A 20862-nucleotide genomic window follows, 5' to 3' on the forward strand; every position below is an offset into this window, starting at 1 on the left:
GCCCTCCAGCTCATTAGACTAATTGTAAAATCAAAAGGCTTTAAGCTATTTTCATTAACTTTATAGAAAATGTGAAACAGACAAGAATTTATAGTAAAATATATTTTATACAAAACAGGAAGGTTTTTAATTTTGATTACATTTTTCATGCCGCAGTAGCCTTAAAGTGTTTTTTTAATTTATTTTTTTTATTTTCATAGATGTGCCATTAGATTACACCTTTTAAGCCATTAACTGTCATTCTATGCCATTACAATGACGTGGTGTGTAATAATGTATCATTACAATGAGGCAATGTCTCCAAAGAAAATCTATTTAGGTGACAGTGAAAGGTGAGGGGCAACATGCTTGACATGTACTACCTCTTACCCTTTTGTGAATGCTGCATCAAACTGACTTAATACTATGCTCTTTCGTCTCTGACTCTTTACTCCCCATTAACGTGGCAAAGAAACCACAAAAAGTCCCACAATCCCCACATGAAAAGACCACATTTTATGGTCTAACCTCTATTACGACATCAATTAATTACCACCTTCTGTCATGGAAACATCACCGTAAAAGGCTTGTTTTTGGTGAATTATAAATACTTTGACAATTCAAACCTGGACAGAACTGATCTATTGTTCTTCAACTTGAAATTAATGAGATCTTATGGAGAAAAAAATGTATTCATCCATTTATATGATTGAATCCTTTACCGATTAAAGTGTAAAGATATACTTATCTAAAATATGGTTTTGTATCTTTGGTTTAGTTCCCCGTTGAATAAATTGCTGCTAAAAGGCAACAATTGGCATCCACCATACATAACATCACAGTTACAGATTCGCATTTTGCAACTGTAATAGATTTACTTGTCAACCTCAGTCATCTTATCCAGCAAAAGGGGAAAGTTCACCTTTATTTTCCACAATGCATATCTTGCAGGCAGTAGAAAAACTGAATTCTAATGCATCCCCATGCTATTTATAATGGGTACAGATACCAGGCCTTTGTTTACTGCCGGAGCTGGGCTTCATTGTCATTCAGAAAGGGACATTTAAGGACTTTGCAACTGTCTTTGTTAATACATCATTGTCTATTAAAGTAGAAGCTCTTGGAGGTTGTGAAAGTCTCCAATGCAGTAAGGACAGTCCCTCACTAATATTAGACCTAGAAATATTATGTTATCCAGCTTCTGATTTGATACTCATATTTTAATTTTTAAAACCTGAAAAGGAATTTGTGTAGGCACTTTTCCAGTTCATTTTGTACAAAAGTCTCTTCTTTGAATTTGAATGTACTTTAATTTTCATCACTGACCCTGCTCCATACAAAATGCGGAGAGAGAGAAAAACATTTCTAAAAGTCAATTATAGCTTCAATCTCAAGGCAATTGAGAAATCTGTTCATCATTTAAACATATTACGTTCTATGTTACTGACAAAAAAATAAACAACCTCAGAAAAGCAATCAAACAGCAGTGCTTCAGGGAAATATCACACTAGTATTTAACAAACTTGTTATAATTTGACTGACAAATTGAAAAACGGGCGTATATTATAGAGCAAAACATTGAAAAAATCTACTTGATGAGAATTATAATGGCACTTTAAATTACTATGACTACACATAGCTGCAATGTATTCCATGTTAAATTATGTTTGTGGTTAGTCCAGGACACTTGAGTCCACCATGATATTTCCTTAAACTAAATGTCATGAAGGCATTCAAGTATGAAATGTCAGACTAATTCGGGGCACACGCACAAAATATGAACTCGCAAAAGACTTTCTCAAACTGTGCAGGGTAATTCATCAAAGCACAAAGGTGGCCCTGCAATATGGCAACAACAAATGTACTTCAGGCATATTATTAATGCGTAATGCTAAAAATGAGCCTTACATCTATCAGTAAAAGCTATTATGTTTTACAGTAAATGACAATATATGTGGCTGAGGTCAAATTTGTCGATTATTTTATGATTGAAATGACCTAAAAGTCTACAAGTCAATAAAAGAAAATGAAGGCTACTCATTTATCTATCCATAATCTGTATCGTTTAACCGCATAGAGTGACCCGGGGGTCCTGGAGCTTATATTTTGCTTCTACATACAAAATATTCTGGTTAGAAAAAGCCCCAAAGGGAAGAATTTTGTCCCAAGATGCACCTTTTACGGGCACTTTTTCATCTTTTTACAGAACCATGTCGGAGCAACATTGGCCGGCAATGAGTGTCAACTTTGTAGACAAAGTATTGTACTTTAGAGTGCATATAAATTGCTGAATGTGTAGAAAACAACAAAAATGCAATCCTCACCTTTTCAAAATGGTTCAAAGATGCTCAACTAGTAGAAAGCTTTTGACCCTGTATAGAGTGACATTATAATACGTTGGTTATTCTTTATAGTCAGTTTTATTACTGGGTTTTATTATGTCTTTTAATATTGTCAACTGTTATGTTTAGTTTAAAAGATGAGATATTTTTGATGAGATAAAATGAGGTTTTAGGAGTTGCTATTTTATAAGGCTTACAAATTGAGTTAGTTCAGTGTTGTTAAAGATGGATTGCATTTTACAACTGGCCCCTGCATGAGTTAAAGTGCTGTGCTTCAAGCAATATTAGTCAGAGCTTGTAGAATTGATATGTATTATTTGTTAAAAAATATGAGATATTTATCAAATAGAAGTAAAAACTACAAAGTTAACAGAATTTAGATTATTTGACACTTACTTCTTTATTTCAAAACAGTGGTTCAAATAATTCATTTAAACCAGGGGTGTACAAACATTTTCCTCCAAAAGCTACACACCAAAAAACTAAAGGAGACAAATGCCACTATATACATTATGTATATAAAGTACATTTTTCTTTATAGATCACTATAGGTTTAAAAAAAAATACAATTATATAGTAACCCAAAACAGCAAAACTAGAATGCATTGAAATGTAAATGATACCTAACTCTAACCATTATCCATCCCCATTACCTCTTCAATTGTGTCTTAGGTTTGGGTCATTTTTTTATGCGTAGTTCTGGCAGTGTGTACCTTTATTTTTTTCCTTAGCCAGTGGGTAGGTTTGACATTAAAAAAATGTGACACATTAAAATGCCCAGTAGTTACAAAACTGATGTTTTTAGTTCACCTGTTTTTGGTTATTTTTTCCCCACTGAACAACACTGTCTTTTACAATCGCCATAACATAAATCTTAAAATGTCTCTGTGGCTGAAAGGTCACATCAACAAATATGATTTTTTTTTATCACGTTGTAATCTTAGTTACAGACACATTTAGGCCACATTCTTAAAATAGCCTTTTTTTGACTATTTGCCACCTAGGGATTTGAGTCATGACTTGAGTCATGTTTTGATGACCTACGACTTAACATGAAAACTTGTTAAAAGTGACTGGACTTGGACTTTAACAATGACTCGTGACTTCACTTGGACTTGTGCCATTTGGTGCAAAGAAACTTGCTCTTTCTACAAAACCCCAAACATTAAAGGTAGCAAAAAGTATTTTAATAACCAACAAAAATACTCAAAACAACTTGAAAGTCAAAGATTAGTACTTGCAAATTGTCTTAAAACTTGTTAAAGAATCCTAATCTACAAACTGACTGCCAAATTTGTTCATTTCACCAAAGTAATTTCAACAGGTCTGTGGTGTTGATGAACTAGTAAGACATCCTTTTGGTATTTAGACTTAATAATCATCGAAAATTCATATTCATCTGCTTAAACCACACCATGCTTTGGGATTTGGGGAATCAAATATTAATCCCTCTGTAATGAGTGTAGCAGATTATAGAAGAAAGACAAGATCAGATATAATCAACTTGCTTTAAATTAGGCAAATACAGATGAATTATTTATGTATGATGTTTAATATTCTGGTGGATGCATAATCCTAAAAAAAGTCAATTGTTTGCACCACATTGCGCCATCGAACTTCATCCCTTGTTGATTTGGTTGTTTATTTTATTGCAGAAGCACCTATGTGGATTAATAAGACCATATATAAAACTCCATTTTGAACATCATTGATGTTTGTAGAATGGTTGATTTGTATTTAGGAATTCTCGGCTGTCAGCTGAGTGTGAACACAGCCGACTCATTTTGCAACAACGAATAGGATTCTTTGTATACCTTTTTAAGAGCAGTGAGTTTGTGGCTGAGTATTCAGAACCTAATACACCGAAGGTCAATATGCATTTGTTATGAGGAAAAACAATGGACCTTTTTGCAGAACTGGAATAAAGATGTATGTGGAATACATAGGGTTGCTATATGTCTGGGTTTTTGAGAATACCACACCAATAGAAACTGACTGTTTCTAAAAGGTCTTTTGTTGGCTTGACAAATGCTGAAAAGCATTTAGCTATTGATCACACTCCTTGTGTTGATGAATAACTCGGACGCTACCTTTGACAATGAATGGGATTGATTCTTATGATAACACTTTGACCATAATTATATACTTTAAACCCGCCTGGGGCAGTCTGTGGTTAATAAAAGAAGAAACGAGCCCAATCACAGTTCTCTCTGTAAGTAAAGGCCATCTAATATAAAAATATGCAAATATGATAACCTCTTTGTTGGATGGTGGATATGTGTGTCGTAATATATTGCACAGCTCTATTTTAAGGTCTTTAATAACAGTTCTCAAAATATAGTAATGTAGTACAGCGCTATACTTTTGGACAGTGTAACCTTGTGTATGGTTGGATTAATATAGGTGGGTGTAAATTAAAATCCACATTTAATATTATGAGTTAGTTGTTGATATCTCTCGTGCATATCATTGAATTGTATTTTATGTTATTTATTTATTGTGGGACTGCATAGCAAATTGCTCTGTCACAACATTAAATGCCTCTTTTAAACATTTGTTGAAAACAATTTTCAAGTCCCAAAACAAAGAAAATTTGTTGAAAATGACTATTTTGATAGTGAAATTTTATCCAATCGCCACAGTATATCACCTTTGCCCATCTCTGGATTGCACAATTATCTTTGTGGCGAGCATTTCTCATTGACAGGACCAGTCTGGCATTTTTATATATTCCTGATATTTATGGCACCGTATTGCTGAATCAGGCTTATATTACTGCTACAAATGTCAGCAAAATATCAATACTGCCAGGAAGATTGCGATGGATTGAATTGATTGAAATTATCAAGATGACGCTTGCTTTCATTAGCGAGTGGATGATAACATCACTTGATTAATCATCATCTCTCCGTCTTGCAGTTTGATATAGAAGAGTTGTTTTTGCTAGCGCAATAAAGTATTCGTAGTTGTGTGAATCTCGTAAACTATAAATCATTGAAAAAAGCATGTACGGTGTTTGTTTCTTCTACGACTGATCGACAATTTTCTATTTGATTACGATAATTAGGGTTGTTGGAAAAAGTGGATCATTTGCTAAGTGCACAAAATGAAAGCTGGAAGCTGCATCTTTGAAGTTTGTCTTTTCCCCGGAAACAAACGCTTCGTAAAAACAACCGTCATACATAATGCATGTTTTTTTTTTCATTCAAATGATTGAGGATTCACTGGTCTTTATTTCTTCTGGCGGCATGAGCCAAAGACCTTGCACAAAATAAAAGCAGTTTTCTAGTTGCTAAAGTGGGTTTGAGTGTGAAGCTCCTTCAATGGCCGACACATCACGCTGGTTTGATTTCCCTTGAGCTAGGAAGACTGTTATATATGAGCCTTATCAACCTTTCAAGTTCACGTACATTTATGCCCTTACACACACGTATACTATATATATATATATATATATATATATATATATATATATATATATATATATATATATATATATATATATATATATATATATATATATATATATATATATATATATATATATATATATATATATATATATATATATATATATATATATATATATATATATATATATATATATATATATATATATATATATATATATATATATATATATATATATATATATATATATATATATATATATATATATATATATATATATATATATATATATATATATATATATATATATATATATATATATATATATAAAATATATATATATATATATATATATATATATATATATATATATTTTTTTTTTTTTTTTTTTTTGCATAAAGTTTTTATATGCATTAATCATATTCACATACCCCATTAGGATCATCTTGACAGTATACACTATCAAAAATGGAATTCCATGAATTGTTAGAATATTAGACAAAATATATAAACTGAGTAGAGGCACATGTTATATAATAACAGGTGTTTGTGAATTTGTTGACTGATATTTTGTTGCATTATGTGCTTCATGTTGACATTGGCTTCCATGGGGGCTTTCCGGACTTTCAGTTTTATTGAAAACTGCAATGTAAGTCAAAGGAGTGCACACCAGCCTCAAAGTCAATAAATAACATCTAGATCCCACCGAATAAAACTTTGAAAATGCTGAATCTTGTATTAGACTTAGCAAACAATTTGATTGTTAGATGTGAGAAAAGGAGACATGAAAAATCTTTCCAAAATCTCTGAAATCTCCCTGTTTGCATGTGCAGGCATAATTTTAATATTTTCCTGGGTTAAGAATGCCGCCTAAAGCTAATAAGGTAACAAAATACATTCTTCAGCATATTTGCTGATCTTATTGTAGAAAACAGTGTTTACATGCCCGCCAAAGTAATTCATATTTGAGTCAAGGAGATTTTTTTTTTCATCCAGGAACCTGCTTATTAAAATTTCCCTCTAAAAGTAGAGTGCACTGAGTATACAAGGTTTCTATATTGTTGTTTCAATGAAGCTGTCAATTTGTCCTGTGCACTATTTTAGCTTACAATGCAGTTTACAATCCCTTGCTTACTGATGGTTTGACAAACTCACTACAAATAGTTTTCTTTCCGATACACGGTGTCCCTCGCCTCCAGCACCCCCTGTGACTCTAATGAGGATAAAGCAGTTTGGACAAAAAGATGAGATGAGATACATACACACACATCAGTACTTAAAATGCATTATGGCGCCCAGGGGTGTATTTCTTGGATTGTTTCTAGGGTCAAGGATATTCTGGCCACAGACTCAGGGTCCATGATAAGATCAGCTTTCAGTATATGTTCCAGCGATAGCTCAAAATTCAGTCCCCTAGCCAAGACACCATTTTCTGGTTGGGTGAGTCCTTTGATGGGAAAGGTCTTCACCCCCTTGCATATCTTTCTATATTTTTGTCCATTTTCTCCAGGTCATTCACTTTTTCTGTTCTCTACAAGTTGCAGGATTGCATTTGTTATGTCTGGAAGCCGTGCCATACCTTTGTTTTTCTCTTTGACCTTCTTGTTTATGGTCTGATATTTTGCTGAATCTCAATAGTAAGAGATAAAAGTTTGGACTTTTCTTTATTTGTGAAGAAATTGATTCGTATCTTTGTCAGCGCAATCTGTGGATTAACTTGCATTTACTTTTAGTGTCTTTGAATGCAATTCCTTGCTGCAGACATAGGGATGCTAATGACAAGGTGGCCAAGAATCTGCCTGCATTTATATGATCTCTTTATTTAAATTCTCAAACACAAGATTAAACTGAATTATGGAACCCATGTTAATTATGTTACTAGAGAAAGTGGGGTTTAGAAAATAACATGCAGGCTCTCAACACCCATCCATCCATTATCAACGCCACTTCTCCTTGTCTGGGTCATAGGGTGCTGGAGCCTAACCCTGCTGATTTCATGAGAAAGACTAGCTACACCCCATACTAGTCTAGAGTCAGTCTCGGGGCATATACAGAGACAAACAACCATTCACACTCACAATCACACCTCCACTGAGCGAGAATCGATCCTACACTGCCTTCACCGAAGTGAAGCGAATCTACCATTGGCAGTCACCGATGGTGTGGTACATTTGACTGACTTTGGCACAGGTTGCGTAGGATCGATTCCCACTTAGTGACGGTTCAATTGTCTGTGCGAATGCTTATCTATCTTTTTCTGTGGCCCACAACTGGCTGGCGATCAGTTGAGGGTGTTTCAACCAAAGCAACCGAACTCGGCGACTTTGACAACAATAAGTGGTGTTGAAAATGGATAAAATCATAGAATATATTCAGTCATCCTTTCTTTGATTCATTTTCCATTCCGTTTAGCTTCACAAAGGTTGTGGGGGGTGCTGTAGCTTATCCCAGCCCACTATGGCAGCGGGTGGGGGGCAACCTGAAATAATTCCAACCAAATCGCAAGGCAAATGGAAACGCACAAACATTCACGCTCAAACTCAAACCTACGGGCTATTTTGAGTGTTTAACCAGCCTAGCCTGCACATATGTAAATATATAGTATGTATTTGTGTCAGTAGACAATGTGGAGGTTTGTCTCAGGTCACTGTCATTGTGGTTGATGTGTATTGCACTCGGAAAGCAAAACAATTTCAAAACAACCCCACACACTTGTAATATGTATATCCATGTTTTTTGTACTTATCAAGACAAAAAGGAACATTCTGAATTGAAATAAGCCCTTTCTGTACTGGTAATGAAAATGCTTTTATTTCCTAAGAATCCTTTGGGCTTGTTATTTCCCCTCAGCATTTATTTTTCCTACATTAAAAAGATTTCAGCAATTACAGAAAGCGGTAGGAGTTAATAGGGTTTATAAAATACTATATTAGGGTCATGTTAATGTGAGAATTGTCTCCATAGCAAGCGCTAATTAGCACAACTGTATGAGTAAGTGGCCACCTCATAAGTACAATTCGTAACTCTTACACATTAAGAACTTGGAGTATAATGTATAGTTGGGTGTCTTCTTCATTTTTCAAGGATGAAGATAGCACCTGATAAACATGTTTCTCCCTGAAATTCCTGAGAAAAATTGATCCTTGAACACATTGTTCAAAAGAACAGTATAGTTTTAACAAAAGGTGCAAAAATGTTTAGGGTGTCCAGCTAAAATTATCCCTAATGCTGTAAAAGCCTCAGCTAATGATCAGTCCCAGGATGATCAAACACTTATTGGAGTTACTTGTAAGTATACTGCGACAGTGAAGCTAATCTATTTAATAGAGTCCCTGCAAAGTCCCCTCTGTTAAAAAAAAGACATGTAGAAGAAGTTACATTTTGGCAAAGAACATCTTAACTGGTCTAAAGAGAGATGGAAGAACCTTTTGTGGACTGATGAGAGATTTTTTTTCTTATTGTGTCCAGGGGCCGAAGACAGTTTGTGAGATGGTGCCAAACTCTGGACTAAAGCCACAGCACAGAGTGGAGAAGGTGGTGCAAACATCACGATATATAGGACATCTCTCCTACTATGGTGTTGAAAGATTTTTTTCCCCTTGTCCTATCTGGTAAGTCACACATTTATGATTATTTAGGTTGCCCAAACATCTACAGTCAGACTTCATAAAGGATCCAGCACGGTTTTATCTAATCATAAATGTTATAATCTGCATGTTTTTTACTGAATGTTTTTACGTGTAAAACTAATTGCTTTTTCGTCACTTCCATAAGCTGTATTCTTCTTTAGCTGTGTCTTTGAACCTTTTCATTTTACTTATGCCTTCCTTCCAAGGCGCAGTGTGTCGTCGTCTTACGCTGATTGGTCGTGACATTGATTTTCACTGTTGCATATAATAGAACAGATGTTTGATTGACTACTTCTTTACAAACTGAAAAAGAAGACCGTGCCACCTCAATTTAATTTTACTTAAGAATAGAATAGTCTTCATTGTCATTGTACAACTACAACAAAATTGAACGCACAGTCCCTAAAAGTGCATAGATAAATATAATGCAAACAACATGTACTTACACATTCACTTCACATCTGCAGTGTTTTTCGACCCATTATTGCATGGCTTTGTCAAAAACATGAATCCTTATTCAGTGTGATTATTGCTTCTGGATAGAGGTCTGTTTGTTCGTGGTTTTAGTAACCTGAAGTGTTTGCCTGATGTTAGCTGTTCAAAGTCTGAATGTCCTGGCTTGGACAAGTCCCTGAGAATGTTGATGCCCCGCCTTAGGCAGCGAGAACTATACAGGTATTCCATAGTGATATGAAGGCAACCAATGGTTGTTGTCCAGGCTTTGTTGACAATGCCCTGGAGCATTTTCCTCTCTGCTCTTATGCAGCTGTTGAAACGCACACATACTGGCACAGTAAAACAAGACGCTGACCAGCTCCTTGCTCTTGCTAGTGTTCAGGACCAGGTTATTATCAGAGAAACACACTGACACCTGCTCGACCTTGTCCCAGAAAAGTGACTCATCTTACCCAGAGATGACAATGCCGGTATCATCAGCAAACTTGGTGGTGGCATTGCCGGAGTGCACAGCTATGCAGTCATGCATGTGAAGGGTGTAGAGTAGGAGGCTCAGCACGCAACCCTGAGGAGAGCTGAGGAGATGTGGGGGTCTATTATCATCCTCTGTTAACAGTCACATGTATTATTATCAAAGCGCAGGTCCTTTTCACAACAAAAAGTACTATCAACCTACTAAAATGATTTTGCACAGTAGCAGATACAGGATGATTAAAAAGACATCGGTAATGCCATACTGTCGAAAAGTAAAAATGTTATAACCGCCATTTCCATTGCTTTGTATGTTTGTGGCATTTTGGATCATTTTGCATATATTGAAAGAGTGAATGAGCGTCCACTCAATGGTGCAGTGGTTTTTCCGCCTGACTTCGGTGCAGGCGGTATGGGTCCCTGTCCCACTGGGCAGCGGTGAGATATTGAGCGTGAATGCCTGCTACCTGTGGTTGACTGGGATAGGCTCCAGCACCCTCCTCCACTTTTGTGTAGTACAGAAGATGAGTAGATGAACACAGTCACATTTGGCAGTGACAAAAAAGAAACTCTCCTCAATGTTTTAGATCCACACACACACACAAAATATGCGACCTCACTCATTTAAACTTACCCCTGAAATAGTAGTACCTCCATGGCACAGTTCATTCACATATTCTGAGAAATTCAGTGCCAAAAACAAGAGCCTTGCCATTGAATTATTAAATCTTTGAGTACATTTTGGTCATTGCGGGAAGCTTCCCACCTAATAGACTTTAATGAAGCAATATTCAGACCTGATGCATTACATTGCTGGCTCTGCTGAGTTTTAAACTGTGTGCACAGATTGCTAAATTAAATTTAACACACATCCGGACATGCCACATTAACTTTTAAGGAGACAGATTCTGTAGCTCCCAGGTGTCTCAATAACATGTCTGAGACATGCTTTTGTCCCAACAACCCAGCGATTAAAAAATTACAGCTCATTTTACGTCATCATTCGTTAGACCTTGCCTGTTTTGAGGGGGCACTAGTATGTATGGTGGCTCTTGTGAAGGTAATTAATAGACCAAAGCACTACTATAATACACTTAATGCTTGTTGCAGTTAAAGTTTGTAATTTCTCAAAACCAACAAACATTTGTAAATATTTTTGGGGTTAAAATATTTTGTGAGAATCATTCTTCCCACATGGAAGGAATATCTTGGTGCTTATTGTTTAGATGTGCATGCTGATGTAGCTAAAGCTACCCACCCTCATTCTGTCCCTAGTGTGCCAAGATCAATGACACAGTGCTGACTTGCAGTAAAAAATGATCAGCCTACGCCTTTGATAAATAATCCTTGTAATCCAAGGGAGCTCCTTTGGAGGAGATTGTGTAGCACCAATTTTGACAACAATCTCAACATGTCACAATATCTGATTCTCAGCATCACCTTCATGCCGTTATGGGGTGGACTGGAGCATTAGGGGGGGTTATATATCCTAGCTGGGAACAGTAGATTTGGACAAATCACTGCATCATATATTGTAAAAATAAACATTAAATGGACACATGAAACTTGGGATAAACATTTGATACTGCTTAGATATATCAATTCCTGTTTTGTTGAGAATGTTCTCTTTTAATTATTTAAATGAAGGTTAAACTTAATGTCATCCAATTATTAATTGTAATTAGATATACTTTTTAGAGTTAAAAGGATATCTTATATAATTTTGCCCCAAAGCTAACATTATAACATATATGTAATATAGGAACTTACGTTTTAGTCAATTCACCATCCAGCATCAAATAGCTTTTTGCATGAATGTTGCTAACAGTTTTTTCAAAATTACGCATTAAAATCACATTTTATTGACTTAGATGCACACATAGTTAAACCAAATGGGAAGAATCTATATTGGATAAAATAAAAACAATGTCATGGTGTAGCAATATACCACAAGACCTTTTGAATTATTCCACTGAAATATACAATACATATTTATTTAACTCAAATGTGATAAAAAATTCTGTCAAAATCCCCAAATAGCTACGATGAGAGTCTGCTTGCCCTAGAGAGTAAGATCATTGATGTATAACAGCTTTAGTGACATTATATTACAAGTTGATGGAATAGGCTTTTTCTTTACGTATCAGTCACCACACACTCATTAAACCGTGACATTAAACTGAGCAATTGCTGGCAAATGGTATTTCTTCATGGCTTATTTGATTCTGACTTGGGGTGCATCTTTGGGTGTTAGATGACTCAAAACACAATTGTGTTGCTAGGAAAGGCTTCATTACACAATTAAGATGTTTGGAGGTCATTCTTCAGCATTTCTTACCAGGCAAATGGTTCTCTAGGCTGCCGGAATACTTTTTACTATTGGAAAGATAATTTAATTTTTCCATTTGATTGCTTGCCTGGAACAAAGTCACTATTAATTGTCCAAATGTATTCTGAGACGCAAACTCAATTGAACACACTCTGCTTCTGAAGAAATCTTGAAACCAGATAGAAAGCTTGTCATGTCACTCTGCTTTTTTTGACTGTGTAGTTGGCTTTTCAAATGGTTGGCTAAAAATTCTGTCTGTCTGCCGAACACTGGCCTGACCTTTGCAGGTGTAGTGCAGATGTCTGTGACAGCTTTTTAATACCTCATTTCAGCATGATAAAAGAAACCCAATGATAAAAAGATGGTACAAAAAAACTGAAGTTATCAAAATTTGGACTTGACTTAGTTTGTTTTGTTCTTATTTTTGTTGCTGTTCATCAAATTATTTACAGCATGATTGACTGCTTTTTGATTTGGTTAAACCATTGTTGCCACAGTTACTTTGAAACTCAATGAATTTTATATGAATGTTACAGTATCGTAATTTACAAGAGACAAATTGTAATATGAGATCAGTGGTCCATGTCGCTCAAGATGTTTCTGCTCTAAATTGTCTTAACAGGGCATCTCCCCTTATAGATATAGATCTATTTATTGTGAGGTTTTTTTTAGAATTGTATTATAGTGTGGTAGGAAATACCTGGAGAAAACCCACAACATACTGTACATTTAAACCAACAAATATTTTGCTTTGAGGCGACAGTCCTAACGAATGCACAACTGAGGTGCCAAAAAATGTCTTTCGCATTTCGTCATTTATAATGTGTGCAAAGTGCTTGGAGCTATTTCGATCCTGTCTTTGTTTGGCAGAGCAGACGTGTTGTCTTAAGAGAGTCGTCTACACCAAATAACGAACTATATATCTATTGGACTGCGCTTTATTTGGTAGCCTGCAGAGCTCTTTGATGGGGAATTAATATCGATAGATGTGGTTTGTGTTGGCAGGGGAGACGCTGTTGAATGCTAATTGTTTTGAAGGGCACAGGTTGTTATGGTAACAGGAGACTGCAGATGTGCTGTAAAGAAGCAGAAAGGGACATAACAATAAGGTGGACAGGTAAACTTACTAATACACATGGGAATGTGGAAAAAAAACACTTTCTATATGAGTGACCCATTCATTCATTTATTGATTTCCCATACGGCTTATTCTCACAAGGTTTGCAGGGGGTGCTGCAGCCTATCTCAGCCGACTATAGACAAAAAAAAGCTATGACTGAAAATACTAAATAGAGTCAGATCCATCTCCATGGATTTTTAATTTAATGGGGTAATCATTATGTTTACAAGGGCAATGACTATGGACAAGTAACAGTAAATCTGTTAGGATTTATTATTCATTAAATTGTTTTTTTCTTCCATTTTAGTATACTTCCCCTCCATATCAATACTATTTCTTAAGATTTCGGATCAGAAGTAGTTTATCTATCGTGATGACAATATCTATAATAAGCAGTAAAATTCCAACTTTACCAGTCTTGCCGGAAGCTTACACAAGCTACATTTCCCCTGAAACATGTAATCACTTCATGACTTAAACTGTAATCATTGGATTAATGTCATTGGCCGATGTCACTGTGCATGTCACATCCGGATTATTTCAAGGAGCGTTTATCTAAACCGCAAAACAAATTTAAACCAGAAACATACATATAATTTCTCAGAAATCACTCTGTTAAATATACTTATACATTGTAGCTACAGTATAACAAACAGATGCTTCTAAGTTGTTTTTAAGTGTCCTGGCAGCCCTGTTTGGTCATAATGTAGTAGGCAGTGGGATTTTATCCAAGTTTTCCCTATGTTATCAAAGTCTTGCAAAGTTTTCTCACAGTATCTGTGGATGCCAAGTAAAGGAAGGACGGAACTACTGAGTCCCACAGGTTGCAATATTATTTGGCCTGTCGTCCACTATAGATTTCAGTACATTCTCTTCCAGCCAGTTATATAATGATGGATTCCCTCTCATTTCAAGGTCAAATAACATTTTGTAGGGATAGAATTGCCACTTTTCAAAACTTGTGTGATAGCGATCAAACACACAAAAAACATAAAACCAACGAAGGCCATTTTTTTCTTTGCAAAAAATGTATGTGTTATCACAAAGTTCACTTCTTGATACCTTTTGAAAATTATTACGGCAGCTAAAAGGCCATCATATTTCTCAAATAAGAAATTAAAACTGATATGAGAGATTTGTCAATCTCAGTGCAATGCCATCTCGGGGAGTGTTGTGGAAATTCTGGCTTTAACAAATTGACCGATAGCAAAAAATGTACCAGAACTTGAGGTGATAAATCGCAGCCTTAGCAAAAAAATTGTACTCTTTACCCAGGTGAAGTCAGCACATTGTCGACATTGAAGCCCCACTATGATCACAGCACTTTCAAAGCAGTACTAAACCATCACAGCAATGAATCTGCAATAATAGATGGCACCTCACCCTATTATTCCATTACATCAAAGTTCATCTGCAGTACAAATCCTGTTTGTCTTCAAATGTTATTACATTTGGACCACTCTGTTCATGGAAACATTGTATTGAATCTACACTTGCAACTAAGCATTGTTTAATCATTTCCAAACGTTCCATTTTCAATGTTCATAGACTTGATGAAGCAAATTTAGGTATTTATTTATCCACATGAAGCTTTTAAACTCATTTTGACTTTGAAGAGACCTTTATCAAAATTCCATATTAGGATGAAACAATGTGTAAAACTTCAGGCCCCGCTGACCTATTTGGCAAATTTGGAATTGTCAGTTCTTTTTTAAGAACGTGAACTGATCAAATCTTGTATGACGTATAATCCCTCTTAAAGTTGGAGGGATATCCTACAATAGGGCATGCAGAAAATAATCGGGTGTAGACAGCAACAGTAAGCCTTCATCTGATCATAAATGCACTCCCTTAATATATATAGCCGTTACAGGCAATACATTTCGCAAATGATCCATGCATGGAAAATGGCAATCAGAAATTCTATCAACATTGCAGACGTTGGGGTGGGTGTTAGTGAATGAGCTGATGGAACTGGAAAGTTAGGGTCTTTTCCACACACCTGGCATCCAATAAGGTAAAGGTTGAATGCAGAGTAGAAAGAAATGTTGCGTATGAGGGTACACCAATACAAATGCAGAGGAAGAGGAAAGCGTTGAGGAAACCATTTAAAGCAGAAAAGGGAAGAGTTCCTTCTTTAATCCCTATGAGGCAAAACGACTTAATGGAAACTCTCTCTTATCGGCCATGACGCAGAGACCTTACAATTTCCTGTGCTTCACTTTGATGTCTCTGAGAAATAGACCACTAAACTTGGCTTTGCCACATTTACACACACAGAGGCTTGCAACCTCTTTGATAGGTTACAGTGTGCAATAGATCTTTGGTGCATAGATTATCCATTCAAGAACTATTGGCTTTATTTTTGTTCCTACCACCGTTTTAATGTGTATTATATGGTCATAGCAACAGCTCTAGAAGATTTATATTGTTTGTTTTATTTTGTGTGAACTGTGAAATGTTTGATATGCAGTATCCTTCCTGTGTGGGGTTGCATCTTAAGAATGTTTCTACATACAAAGTATTCTGGTTACAAAAAGCATCGAAGGGAAATATTTTTTTCCAAGATCCACCTTTTTAGTCTTTTTCCGGAACCATGGCAGAGCATCATGTGCATGGATTTGGCATCAAACCTCATTTTCTGAAACGCTTTACCTCCACTGCGGTCCCGAGGGGGGCTGGAGCCTATCCCAGCTGACTTCAGGCCAGAGGCAGGGGACACCCTGAATTGGTGGCCAGCCAATCACAGGGCACATTGAGACAATTAACCATTCATTCTCACTCTTACCTAAGGGGCAATTTAGTGTCCAATAACCCTATGATGCATGTCTTTCGAATGTGGGAGGAAACCAGAGTACCTGGAGAAAACCCACACAGGCCGGGGAGAACATGCAAGCTCCACATAAGGTGAACCGACCTGGATTTGAACCCAGGTCCCACACTGTGAGGCCGACGCACTAACCATTCAGTTGTCGGGTGGATTTGGAATTCAAGACTAAACTGAAAAGTCAACTTTTACAATTGTTTGCTGACTTGGATAGCTTTAACTATGGTATGTACTTGTAAGATTGCATGACTGCTTGTCATGAACAACACCTGCAGTCTTTCTATGCCTTGGGCCTCCTTTGAAAAGATACAATATACACTATCCAGAACCACAAATCATATGGTGACATCTGTTTACACATTATGTAGTCATCATCCTTAAAGAATAGCGCATGTCAAAAGAGCAATTATTCGTAAAACAAGAGATAAGAATATCAATATCGAGGTTAGGAAACAAGCAAACATACAGTAATGTTCAAGCATGTAATTTAAAGGGGTGGGACAAAAAAGACAATGATAAAGTGATAGTGAATGAGTCATGAGGCCTCATTTGTCATTCGGATATTTGTTGACGTGTCATGTTTCCTACTTATAAAGGAAAATAGTGTTAAGATGGCCACTATATTTCGCTAACAAGTTCTGTCTGTATTTTTTCTTTCTCAAAATGAAACCAGTGTTTTGAAGCAAATGGTAGATAAGATAGATATGTATCAAATAGAACACATGCCGAGAATTCCCAAGCTTTCTATGATATGCTCAATTCCAGTCCACATTGCTACTTGGATTAACTTTAAGTTTAAGTTTAACTTTAAGTGGTTTTCAGAAATAGACCGATATCTATCCAAGGATCTTTTCCTTGCCGTTTTAGCTCCTCCAGACTAATCGATATGCTGAGACCGAGCGTTTTTAATTAGATTGAGACGAGAAAATCTGCCTCCATTCTTGTTCAGCAACATCTGATTTCTACTGCCGCCGAGATCTCCACCTTTTCACCCTGATTTAGCACAGGGTCAGCAGAGCAAGGCTGAATTCATGCGGAAACATGCAGAGCATTCTCTGCTTGCTCTTGTACGGGGAGGACATTCTCCACTGGGAATCGACCCATTAGTGCAGTGGCCGTAAGAGGCCTCAAACTGCTTTATGCTCGTGACAGCCAACTCTCGCTGGGTCTTACTTCTGAGAGAGGTGTATTGGAAAGTGTTAGTAAATATAGGGTTCTATTGCTAAAACCATGGATATTCAATTTGGTATACAATCAGTCTGTCATTTCTGTCTGTTTCCTCATTTGTCTGTCAATCTTCCTATCCGTCAATCAGTGACTGTGTGGTGCAGTAAGGTCTGTGGCTGGTGATGTAAGAGTCCTATTTTTGAAGACCAAATTATTCACGTTTTCTTCTTTTTTTTACATTAAATCAGCGGGTATGCGTAAGGGAATAAAATGTCATATGTAAACTTTTTTTTAAAAGCAAATGTAGGACCAGATTTTTTTATTTTTGACAGACATAGGCATCGCTACAAGGCATCTTCGCAACTGTAGTTTTGCATTCCGAATTATGATGCAAGTTGTGGTTTTGGTATGCCTCCAACTCAAAACTCAAATCATTGATTTTTCTACACCGAAAACTAAGCCTTATTGCATGAACCGGTGATGCCTGCTAGGATGAGAGGTGAAATTTCTACTCAGACAACCTGACAGAATAGTACATTTGCAATCGATTCATTCTCAAAAGAACCTGGGTGAAGTTGCAGAGGGTGAGGGGTGCTATCGTAGGCTTGAGCAAAGCGCATGAGGGCCGCAGGGCAAAAAAGAAAATAGTCTTCTATTCTGACTACCCTTCTACAATCTCCATATCAATGTTAAGCTCATAGGTGTATATGAAACTTAAAATACCTAATCATTTTACACATTTTTAAAATGCTTTATAAATGAAGACATAGTTGGGCTTTTATTTTTTTTCTCATATGGAATTTCACACTTCAACACATTGACCAAAATTAAATGTTATCCCTATGTTGAAAACGTATTTTAACGAATAGAATATTTAATTGAATTAATAACGCCCTAAAAAAATCCTTAATAATGTCTTAAACAAGTCCTTAATAGTTAGTGTTTTTAAGAAGGAATGATAACAAACACAACAGAGAAAAAGATCATCGTCAGGAGCAGTTTTAAGTCATCACGTTACAAAGATAGACCTTGAAGAGTTCTTGACATGAAGGAGAAATAGAAAGGGGGTCTTCTGGAAATGAATTTATTAAAAGAGGGAGTCATTACTGGGATCTAAGCGCAGGGAAAGGGGATGAAAGAGAACGGTGGGAATCCTTCACATGAAGGAGAAAGATCACAGTGAGAGGGACAACTAATACAAGGAGCAATCTTGAGTGCACAAATAAGCCTTGTTAAAGCCAGGCTAATTACATCATATTAATGAGACAGTTTTCCTGTGGTTTCAGTGGTTTCAACATTGTCTTGAAACCCTGTTGACATTCCTACAGCATTCAATGGCTGATTGAATGAGTCCCCTTGTCAATGGACATTCAAGTTATGGTGAGTCTTGCGTATGATTGAAACTAAAGTGCAAAATAACTGTCAATGATGGCTATCATTTGCAACTTTGTGCAATAATATTCCAAGATGTCTGTGAAACCTCAGGCGACCATCCACTCCAGAATATTCACTCTACACTAAATATTTTATTCATATGTATGGTATAAATGTTATATTAGTGTGTTTATTCATTTCTTCGGAACACAACTAAAGTAAATCCCTTCTTTCTCTCTACTCATCATATTTATTTTTCTCTTCTAATCTATTTTAATTGAAAAGGAATTTGACAAACAGATCAAAACAACATTTCTAATTAGAATAAAATGCAAATGTTTTCAAGATCTGCTAAGTTAGTGGTAGTGTTTTATCTATATGAAATATTTGTACTTCTAAGCTTGTTCTTTCTGGCAGCATCTGTACTGCTTTGTGATTGCATGTCAGTTGTCACTGTGAACAGAACATTTGTATTTTATTTTCTTCAACAAATTCAGTTGTATTAGTAATGCTGAAGCTCTGGTGGGAAAACCAGAGTTTCAAACATTATATATAATATCTATGGATAACGTATGATGACACTGTAGAGAAGTCCTTAGAGCTTCATTGAAATGTCAGTCAATTAAAGGAAGATTTTTACGAGGACGCTACTTCCAGCACTAGGATTTTGAAGGAGATATTTTTAACAGATACACATTGTCGTTTGGCCTTCTTTTTAAGTGTTGCCGCCCAGTTTCATGGGAGAAGCTCAAACATTTCACCTCTGCTGATTGATACCGCCTAGTTGGGTGACTTGAATTGCTGTTCTCACCTCAGTTATAAAAAGACCACCTCAGCAGATAGTAATTGCTTGGTGCTTGAAGGTTCATCCAAGCATTAACTTATTGGCTTGATTAAAATTATTATTAAAGGGGAATTGGAGCTGAGAGGGAGCGTCCATTTTTAGAAAATGCTTTTACACTCATGCTTTTACGCAAATGTAAGACTGTTTTTATTTGGGCATTTTGAAAATAATATTTCACCATTAGGCTTTGGCTAGTGTACCGACAGATAGACAGTATCCAATCTGCATATCATTTGTAGAACATGGTAATGCATCAAAACATTCGGGCTCTGTGGAACATATAGGTACAATTATAAGCTCATTTGTACAACCTACTGTATGTTTGTGTTATGCTTATTGTTATGTGTGAGCAATGACAGAAGTGGCAGGCTGGGGGTTATCACAACATGACACACTTTTGGTCTGGGATCGCTGGTTTCAAAACAATCACAGTGACAAGTTCAGTGATGCTTGACCTGGGCTCAGTCATCTCTTCAATCCAAAAATTGTGCAACGTTGCAATGTTTGCCTTTTCTTTTCTCTGTGCCATAAACAAACATTTATATCCTATTCATATGTGGTCATCATGTTCATATGTTTTACGAAATGTATTTTCTATTGTACAGTTTGGATATAATGAAGGAGCAACTCTAACCTGCTAAAAATTCTCCAACTTTCTGTTCAGTTTACCAATTGGCATTCCCAAATGCACGCACTTATAAAGAGAAAAGACAATCTTCTGGATTGTAACCCTAACACTTTCTACAAAGACGACTAGGAAACAGAATAATTAATCAATCGTTTAGCTACTGTATATGAGAAGGGGGGTGGCTCAAATGAGAGTTTTTTGCTCAAATGTAATGACTTGATATTAGAGACTGGTGCCGTTCATCTTTTGTATTATATTATTCATATATTCAGCATCATATTAAAC

At 36.1% G+C, this 20862-nt stretch overlaps 1 protein-coding gene across 2 annotated transcripts in view; it reads left to right on the plus strand.

Moving 5' to 3' along the window:
- LOC144198588 (uncharacterized) overlaps nucleotides 1-20862 on the plus strand; it is an 82460-nt gene that overhangs the window by 45109 nt on the left and 16489 nt on the right. For both annotated transcript variants that reach the window (XR_013326746.1, XM_077719693.1), the window contains exon 3: nucleotides 9201-9343. Coding sequence is in view for 1 of the 2 variants with exons in the window: in XM_077719693.1 (XP_077575819.1) it covers nucleotides 9201-9343 (143 nt within the window). In the remaining variant the exon portion in view is untranslated. The remainder of the gene's footprint in view (nucleotides 1-9200; nucleotides 9344-20862) is intronic.

The sequence above is a fragment of the Stigmatopora nigra genome, chromosome 6 (genome assembly GCF_051989575.1).
Source record: "Stigmatopora nigra isolate UIUO_SnigA chromosome 6, RoL_Snig_1.1, whole genome shotgun sequence".
NCBI classification, from domain to species: domain Eukaryota; kingdom Metazoa; phylum Chordata; class Actinopteri; order Syngnathiformes; family Syngnathidae; genus Stigmatopora; species Stigmatopora nigra.